General features: G+C 40.2%; 1 protein-coding gene across 1 annotated transcript; it reads left to right on the forward strand.

Annotated features, from left to right (window-relative positions):
* Positions 1-402: 402 nt before the first annotated feature.
* igfbp7 (insulin-like growth factor binding protein 7) lies at positions 403-5229 on the forward strand. Its single transcript, XM_071458627.1, has 5 exons — positions 403-920; positions 1411-1520; positions 3710-3817; positions 4344-4470; positions 4918-5229. The coding sequence occupies exons 1-5, from the start codon at positions 491-493 to the stop codon at positions 4938-4940; spliced, it is 798 nt and encodes a 265-aa protein (XP_071314728.1). The 5' UTR covers positions 403-490; the 3' UTR covers positions 4941-5229.
* The last annotated feature ends 3824 nt before the right edge of the window (positions 5230-9053 follow it).

The following is a 9053-nucleotide window of genomic DNA, read 5'->3' on the forward strand; positions in this document are numbered from 1 at the left end:
CACAGTCAGACTGGCATTGAAACCCCCCAACTGAATCTTGTTCCTCCCCTGCTTAAACCTAATTGAAAGTATTAACTGTCATTAGCAGGTTAATAAAAACACCTGCCACTGTTTTTATTAAAAACTCAGAACCATCAAACACTGATTGTTAAATATTTTAATCTATAAATAACCCAGATTTTTTTTTTAAAATGTTGATTCACTTTTTTATCATCAAAACCTTTTCATTGTAGTAGTAGTAGTAATACTAGCAGTAGTAGGCCTACTAGCGGTACAACTTGTACTAGTAATAGTAACCTATTCAGTTGCCCAGTCCCTGTTGCTGCTCCATAGAGCTGGTCTGTGACTGGGATCTGGTCCTGCTGTGAGGCGGAGTCAACAGCTTTAACAGCTCAGTCTGCAGATCAGACCTCAGACTGTTACAGACTGTTACAGAGTCCAGATTAGAGTCCAGATCGGAGCCTAGATCAGAGATCTCCATCAGACAATAATGAAGTCTTTCATCCTCTTTCTATGTCTGGTCCCGGTCCTCTCCATCCTCCCGGTGCTCTCGGTCCGGGTCTCAAGCTGTGGACCGTGTGACCCGGCTCAGTGCGCTCCTCTCCCGGTGGAGGGCTGCGCCGCTGGTTCTCTGATGGACTCCTGCGGCTGCTGCTCGGTCTGCGCCGCGGCGGAGGGAGAGCTGTGCGGCGGCCGCCGCGCTGCAGCGCGCCGCTGCGGACCCGGACTGGAGTGCGTCAAAAGCGATGAGGACAAGAAGAACAAGCTTGGAGTCTGCGTCTGTAAGACCAACTACGAGGTCTGCGGGACCGACGGGGTGACGTACAAGAGCGGCTGCGCCCTGAAGAGCGCCAGCTTGACAGGCCAAAAGGAGGGCAAGGAACCTATCAGCGTCCAGAACAAGGGCCGCTGCGCCACAGGTGAGAGTGACAGCTTACAGGTGAGGTGAGGTCAGACAGACCATATACAGGTGGGACAAGTTACAGATGAGGCTGCTGACAGACCGCAGGTGAGACACAGGCGTGCCAGGAACAGCTGAACAGAAACTGATCAGGTGTGCAGTATTGATGAGAAGAATCTGTGATCAGTGATCAGTAAACACTGTACTGTATGTTGTGCGTGTTCCCGCCTCGCTGACGGTCTGACAGAAACAGGGACTGATCTCTGATAATCCTCCTGATCCCTCTGAAAACACTGAATTCCTTTCTACATGAAAACCCTCACAGCAAACTGAATTCCTCTGAGGTCACCGAGGACTCGGATTCCTGCGACCTGTTTCATCCTGTTTCACCCTGATTCTCTAAACCAAACTTCATGGAAATTATCTGTAATTTAAGTGTGACTGGCATCGACCTGCCTGTCTGTTACATCGCTGTTACCTGCCTGTCTGTCTGTCTGTCTGTCTTGCAGCTCCGGTCATCGTCACTCCTCCAGGTGAGGTCTACAACGTGAGCGGCTCTCAGGTGTACCTGAGCTGTGAGGCGGTGGGCGTGCCCACACCTGTTCTCACCTGGAAGAAGGTGAGTTTGTCTCAGCGGCTCATCATCAGTTTAAAAACATAAATGTGAGACTGTGTTTCTCTGAGCTGCAGCTCCGTCTGGCTTCCTGTTTTTGGTGATTTCCTGTTTCCTTCTGCTGTTTGTTGAAACGATAAAAATCTGCAGGGACTCCACCTGAAAATATAAAACAGGAAATAAATCCCGGTTAAAGTGAACAGAACGATGGAGGAGAGTTTGTTTTTAATTTGAGAAAGAATCGAAACCTCCTGCAGAACAAACATCAGCTGGACTTCAGAACAACCGATCAGAGAACAGAGGTTCCTCCACTGTTCAATGAAATTTAATGTCAGTGAACTCTGCTGATTATAAGCAACAGTACATGTACACTCAGCAAACACTTTGCTGGGGACGCCACACTAACACTGAGACATGACTGCATCACATCATCTCTGCAGGTTAAATCACTGCAACCTTCAAAGCCTATGGTACAAAACCTGTTAATAAAGATAAGTTGATCCAATCTAATATAGAAATATTGATTAAAGGAAAAACATCCTTGAACAGCTTCCCAAAGAGGTTCTACTGGATCCAGGTCTGGAGACTGAACTGAAGCAGGAAGTAGCCTTTAGAAAATGATGAACTGTGGCCATAAAGGGATGAACGTGGTCAGCAACAATACTCAGACAGACTGTAACATTCAGACCACGATTGATTGGTATTAAGGCACAAAGTGAGCCAAGAAAACACCTCCAGGTTGGACGAGTTGTTCACTCTGAAGCTTTTCTGCTCACCACAGTTGTAAAGAGTGGTTATCTGAGTGACTGTAGCTTTTCTGTCAGCTCCAACCAGCCTGTCCATTCTCCTCCAACCTCTGACCTCTCTCATCAACACAGAACTGCTGCTCACTGATGTGGATGGCTCCATATGTTGTGAACATTTAGTAATAATCATCCTGCATGATTTCCACTCTCGTATGAATCTGCCTGAATATCACCTCTAATGAAAAACTGATTGATCTTCCTCTTCACTGACAGAGGTGAAGATGTTTGTCATCAGTCTGTCAGGGTTAAAACACTGTGCACTAATGAAATAAGATCATATTCATCAAATGGGAAGTGACTCACACTGAGCCCAGACTCCATGTTTGTTTCTCTGTTGCCATAAGGACGTGAGTCAGAAACAAATAATTACGATAAGACTGGTACAAACTGAAGCAGCTCCTCCATTTCAGGAAATATCAACATTTCATCGTTGTAGAGGACTTTGTAGAAATCCTCCTGATATGAGCTCATATGTCACCTCCAGCCTCAGGTCTTCAGGTGTGTTCAGGTGTGTTCAGATGTTAGTGTGTCTGTCAGCAGCTTCAGGCTCTGCTGAGGCTTGAACTCGCTGAGCTGCAGAAAGCTGAAGATGAGACAGTCATTTTCCAAACAAATGCAGGCCGACGAGCTGCAGCCTGTTTCTGATCCCGTCAGATATGAAGTGAAGGAGTCGTCAGGGCGAGTTTGTGCAGGTCGGCCGAGTATGAAGGAAACAAACTTATCAAAGTAAAACCTGAAGGCAGATTCCGTCCCAGATCACGGTGTTTACTGACACGTGTTGTGGTCCAAAGTGATGGACAGGCACAGTGACATCATCATTAGGCCCCGCCTCCAGCAGGTCACAGATCACCTGATGATGGACGGATAAACTTTGAATCATCAGAAACATTCAGTCCGTTGAAACTGCAGCTGTAGTGTCCAACTCGAGGCTTGGGGCCCCTCACTGGGTCGTCCCTTCAGTCTAATAGGGATTTAGTTAATTAATTAATGGAGTAAAGCTCAGATTATATTTTGTGTATTTCGTTCACCCCAGTTATTCTGTTACTGTCTTGATTTGAATACATCTGGAGACTAAACTGTTGATACATTAATAATCTGATTTGAGAAAGCAAAGACGCATGAAGCTCTCAGGACTAAGAAGATTATATCTTTTCAGTTAGTGGTAGTGAAGCCATCGGACAGGCTTTTTGTATATTAGTGACCAACACGTCTGTTAGTATGAACAACTGCAGCCTGAACATCTGATCTACTTACGTCTAAAATCTGATCTCAGATCAATTAAAGAAATTTACATCATATGAAGCTTTACACTGTAATTTTAACTGTTCATTTATCTGTGAAAGGAGGAGAGGGATGATGAAGATGATGATGGTGGGTGTCTTCCTTTAGGTCCTCAATGGGAAGAATAGGATGGAGCTTCTTCCTGGAGACAGAGACAATCTGGCGATTCAGACCAGAGGAGGCCCAGAGAAACATGAAGTGACCGGCTGGGTGTTGGTTAGTGATCAGTATCACATATATTGACTGTATACACAGTATATACAGGTATATACTGTATATACACATTATGCACATGTATGTACTGTATATACACATTATACACATGTATGTACTATATATACATTACATTAATACACATTATACACATTAATACACACTATATACATAGATACACATTATGCAAATTACACACATTAATACACATTATACAACCCTCCCTAAATACACACACACCAAACCACCATCTCAATGTGTGATTAAGCTGTTCACACTACACAATAAGAAAAATATGGACCAGACTAAAACAAACCTTTTCATAATAGTATCTGTATAAATCTCTCTTAAACTCGGGTCCTGTGATTTTGGCTGTTTACCATTAAGTGACAATGACACTCCAGTGACAATGTAGAATCCTTCTAGTCTCGATATTCATCATTAACCATTGTTAGAACTGTACACATGATGTCATGACTCCATCTCTCTGTCGAACGAATGAGAATAAACTGCTCTGTTTTTATTTCAGATCTCCCCTCTGACCAAAGAAGAAGAAGGATCATATGAGTGTCATGCCACCAACTCTAAAGGTGAAGCTTCGGCTGTGGGAGCCATTCACCTGGTCCAGTCCATTGATGACATCATCGTCAAGACAGGTAATGACATCATCAACAAACAAACACAAAGTCCCAAATATGACAAACTAAACAACATCATTGTCAGGAAAGGTGTTAACACCATCATCAACAAATACCACAGTGATAAAAAAAAACACACACACAACAGTTTACAAAAGTTTACACAACACACCTGAAGAATCATCACCTTTATTTAACTAAACAAAACCGCTTTTCATCCTGAGACCTGAACCTGGATTCAGTCTCACCTCTTGAACAGAGACCAGATTCAGGTTCAACACCCCCCTCTTCCATTCCCCAGAAAGAAAGAAAGAAAAAGTTTAAATCTGCTGAATAAACATCACAGTAAAAATGTACATAAATCTCTTAGATTAGAATTAAATTTTACACTATATTAGGTACATTCACAGGAAATAATAATAAGATTATCACATAAAAACCTCTGATGATATAATTTCCTTTCAGTGACGAAGGAAGATGAACTGTGATCAGCTGATCAGAGATCAATGAAGACAATCGTCACAGGAAACAGCTGAAGATCTTTTTTTTAAACTTTGAGTGAAATTTATCTGAAAGTAAAACAGATATTTCTTTCTCTGATTCTGAAACTTTTTCAAAACTTTAGTTTGAATTTTAGTTGAAAGTTTGTTGTTTATTCGTTCTGAGTTTAATTATTTTTATTAAGGTGAGATTCAGGGTTGAGGGTTAGTTCCTCCTTTCAACAGACAAAACATCTGGAGTCAATCCCTTTGTTCAAATAAACTTTTCTACTTTTGATGTTTTATATTTTTCATCATTTATAGTTTCTTTCCCTCTGAACAGCTGAAGTCAATCAGGCTTTTATTTTGCAAAGACTTTGATTTGAAGATTAAATAATGCAGGTTACCACAACAACAGCACTGATGCAGGTCACCATAGCAACAGCACTGGTGCTTCACTCTATTTGATGTGTTCTTTAAAAATCAGCACCTGTATTCACAAAGCATCCTCAGGCTAAAAGTTTCTCCTCACTGTCTGATTTAGGAGAAACTCCTAACTTTCGGACTCCTAATTTTTTTGACTAAGAGAAATTCATAAAGCCACTTAGTGCCAAAAGTAGCACCTAAGTCTGGGATAAGTTAGAAGTAGTGGAGAGGACTCCTAACTCACTAAAACCAGATTACAAAGAATCATAAAGGGCTGTGGTGCTGCAACGCTGTGCTGCTTGGTAACAGTGAAAATGCAACTTTGTTATGTTGACAGCTTTGGAGCTCTCCCAGCTGTCTATAAGACGATCTATTCACCAAACAATACATTCTCTCTGTAGACCCGACATCATAAGACAATTCATACTATTCCCTTAAGATGTTCACCAACTACAGAGATGGAACGCATGTAAAAATATTGAACCATCACAAGACGAGGACGTATCTGTAAACAGGAAAAAACTAGAATTTCTGCCTCGCGGTTGTATGCCTCCATGACTAATTTCAGAACATATCCCTGTTTATCCAGAGTCATATAAAATAATAACTATTTGTGTGAAATTTTGTCATAAGTGCTGTGTGAAGTCTTGAGTAATGGCTGAAATAATTCATCCTTCAGTCCAAGTGAATGTTTGTGCCAAATTTGAAGAGGCGTTACTGGTTACTGAGATATTGTGTCCACGAGAATGGGACGGACAAACCGAAAACAATATGCCTGGCTGTCCACAGTGCAGAGACATAAAAATCACACCATCAGCACACAGGTTGTATCGATGCTACTACAATTCTAGACATTGTTGTAAAGTGTATCTACACACAATTCATGATCTTAATGGAGAGTGGCCTGGCAGCTTTTTAAAGGATTATATTCATCATGTCTGTCACTTTGTGAGGGACAGTGGATATCACACCGTACCTCAACCCACAGCTACATTAGAACAGGTACAACAGGTAGATCATAGGCTCTCTTTTTTTTCATTGAATGAATTGAATGAAAGTTTTTATTGTAAAATTCAATTCTGCTGGGTCGACACAAACCTTATACATTTTGGAGAATTCGATACTTTAGTAAACAGAATTTAATCTATAATCATTTAATTTGTATTTATTTCTCAGTGGGTTTTTTTTATTATTACTGCAAGATGTTGCTTGTTACCTTGTTCAATAATTGAAAAGAAGATCTTCACGCGTCAGCTGTCTTTCTTGAGTTTAATAAACATTCATGAATGGAGTCACACAAACACAACCGAACAGTAGTACAGTCAGTGAGTGGCCTGAAGATGTTACCCAGGGCCACAGTCTTATAGTTCCAAAAACACATTCCACAAAGACAAAATACGATACTCTCTCTCACGGGATTGTCTCTGTGCTGAGTCTTCACCTGCTTGCCTCTCCCCCAATGCAATGTATGAGCAACACTCTTATCACAACATCCACATATATTGTCTACATGTGTTCTTCATTAGTTCACACAGAGGTCTTTCACACAACCATAAAGGATGTACAAAGGTTAGGTTCAAAAACTTAATTAGAACTATCCACACAGTCATTGGTTACACAGTTTTGAATAGGCACACATGAGTTATACCAAAATTTCCCATTACAGGTTCCTGCAACAAGCTCGTCCATGAGAATTGACATCACCATAACAAGAGAGTCTCAGTCTTAGCTCAGGAGCTTTTGGTTTTCCTCAGTAAAAGTTGGTCTCAGCAGCTATGTCAGGAGGATTTGGAGAAAATGTTTTGGAGAACTCAGGAAAACTCTGAGTAGGAAGATAAAATGTTTTGTGAATGCTGGCCCTTTTTTCTTATTCTTTATTATTTCTGATATATATATACCATACATTTAACAATCTGTTTATTTCTGCTTTCAGTGACAGAAAGTTGAAACTTTATTGATCACTTCTGAATTAACATGAACATTAGACTGTTTCCTCTGAACCTCAGTTTGTTTCTTGGTGGAAACTGAAAATATTTTAATGTATTTCTCTGAATAAAATAAAATGTCTCTCACTGTCATAATGTTTGTAGTTTTCATTGTGTAAAAACTGATCAATAATTAATATTTTCACTTACTGAGACGTTTTTTGGATTAAATATTTAATTAAATATTCAAGAGAAGTCTGAATTTCTTTTCTTTAACTGAAACCATGAAAATGTAATTTTAGTCGACACATCAACACGTCTCCATTTGACCTGTAATTTTACTTACAGCCATTATTGATAATTAAATTATTTAAATTATTGTTTGTATTAAACAGCTTGTTCCAGAAAACTTCTTGATAAATTATTAGTGATGTTTCTGTTAACTGAATCAATACTCCCACAACCTTAGACCTCTTAACTCTGAAATTAGTGAATTTGGTTGTTTTTATTGCAATATGTGTTTCTACTGAGGCTATTATTATTTTTATACATTTTCTCTTGGGTTCTTTTTTCTCTCCAATTTCATCTCTCCCTCTCTCTCTCTGACTGTAAGAAAGGCAAAAGCCTTAAAAAATAACTTTAAAAAAGAAAGTTATTGCATCTCTCCTAACGTTCTCTCGGAGTGATCATTTTACAGTAAATACAGCTGAAATCACAGCTCAGTCTTTGTCTTTCCTTTGTGTTTGGTGATTTTGTCAGACAACATCACAGTTATAAAATCAGGATTTGACAACCCAGCTGCATACTTGGTTTTGACTTGGTCTTGTTGAGAATGTGGGTACCAGGTTCAAGACTTCTGGGAGAGATGTTGACGGGTTTAGTGTGGTACAATAGGATGTCATCGGCATATAAACTAATTTTATGGTTAAAATGACTTGTTTGCATTGCAGTAACAATGGTATTTTGTTGAATGGCAGGTGATAGGGGCTCAATAAAAATGGCAAATAGTAGTGGAGAGAGTGGACATCCTTTTCCTGTTCCTCGCTGCAGTGTGAAACATTGGGATATAACTGATGCAGATGAGGAGCTGATTGGTTGTGATCCATTGAGCGAACGCCCCCCCAAAACCAATTTATTTCAAGGTAGCGTTGAGAAATGTCCAGCTGACCTTGTCAAAGGCTTTTTTTGCAGTTAATGATGTAATTATGGCATTGAGATGATTTCTTTGAGATAAACTGATGAGATTAAAAAGAAAGTGTGTTGATGGAAGAGTGCCAGCCCTTTATGAATCCTGTTGGGTCTGGTTGGATTAACAAGGATATGACTATTTCTATCTGGTTGGCTAATGTTTTACTTATTATTTTTAGGTTGCAGTTGATCAGGCTTATTGATCTATAGCTGGAAGTGAGGGTTGGATCTTTGTCTGGTTTGAGCAGGTTTGTGTTCATGTGAGTGGGTATGTTCCTATTGATTTGATTTCACTGACCATTCTGTTAAAGAGAGATATGAGCTGCCCTGAGCTGCTCTGTGGTTATGGGTTGGTCTAACATTGTGTCTTGTTCTTCGGATAGTTTCGGTAGTTCAATGTTTTCAAGCAATGTGTGGATATTTGATGTCTGTTTCTTGGCATGTTCATTGGTCTGTTGATGTGTCTGTTTGTTGGTCTGTTGAGATGCTGTCTGTTTTTTGATGCTTTGTCTGTAGTCTGGGTGTTGGTCTCTTGTTTGTTTGTGTATGACTAATGAGATCAGACCCATGTGACACAGAAACA

Source organism: Trachinotus anak, unplaced genomic scaffold, assembly GCF_046630095.1.
Source record: "Trachinotus anak isolate AG129_WGS33_773 ecotype Australia unplaced genomic scaffold, CSIRO_AGI_Tana_v1 ptg000021l, whole genome shotgun sequence".
Classification (NCBI taxonomy): Eukaryota; Metazoa; Chordata; class Actinopteri; order Carangiformes; family Carangidae; genus Trachinotus; species Trachinotus anak.

Excerpts from the sequence above, each read along its gene's own strand:
- igfbp7 (XM_071458627.1), top strand. The coding sequence starts at position 491 with ATGAAGTCTTTCATCCTCTTTCTATGTCTGGTCCCGGTCCTCTCCATC. Across the intron at positions 1,521-3,709 it reads CTGTTCTCACCTGGAAGAAG|GTCCTCAATGGGAAGAATAG; the intron begins GTGAGTTTGTCT and ends GTCTTCCTTTAG. Across the intron at positions 3,818-4,343 it reads AAGTGACCGGCTGGGTGTTG|ATCTCCCCTCTGACCAAAGA; the intron begins GTTAGTGATCAG and ends TTTTTATTTCAG.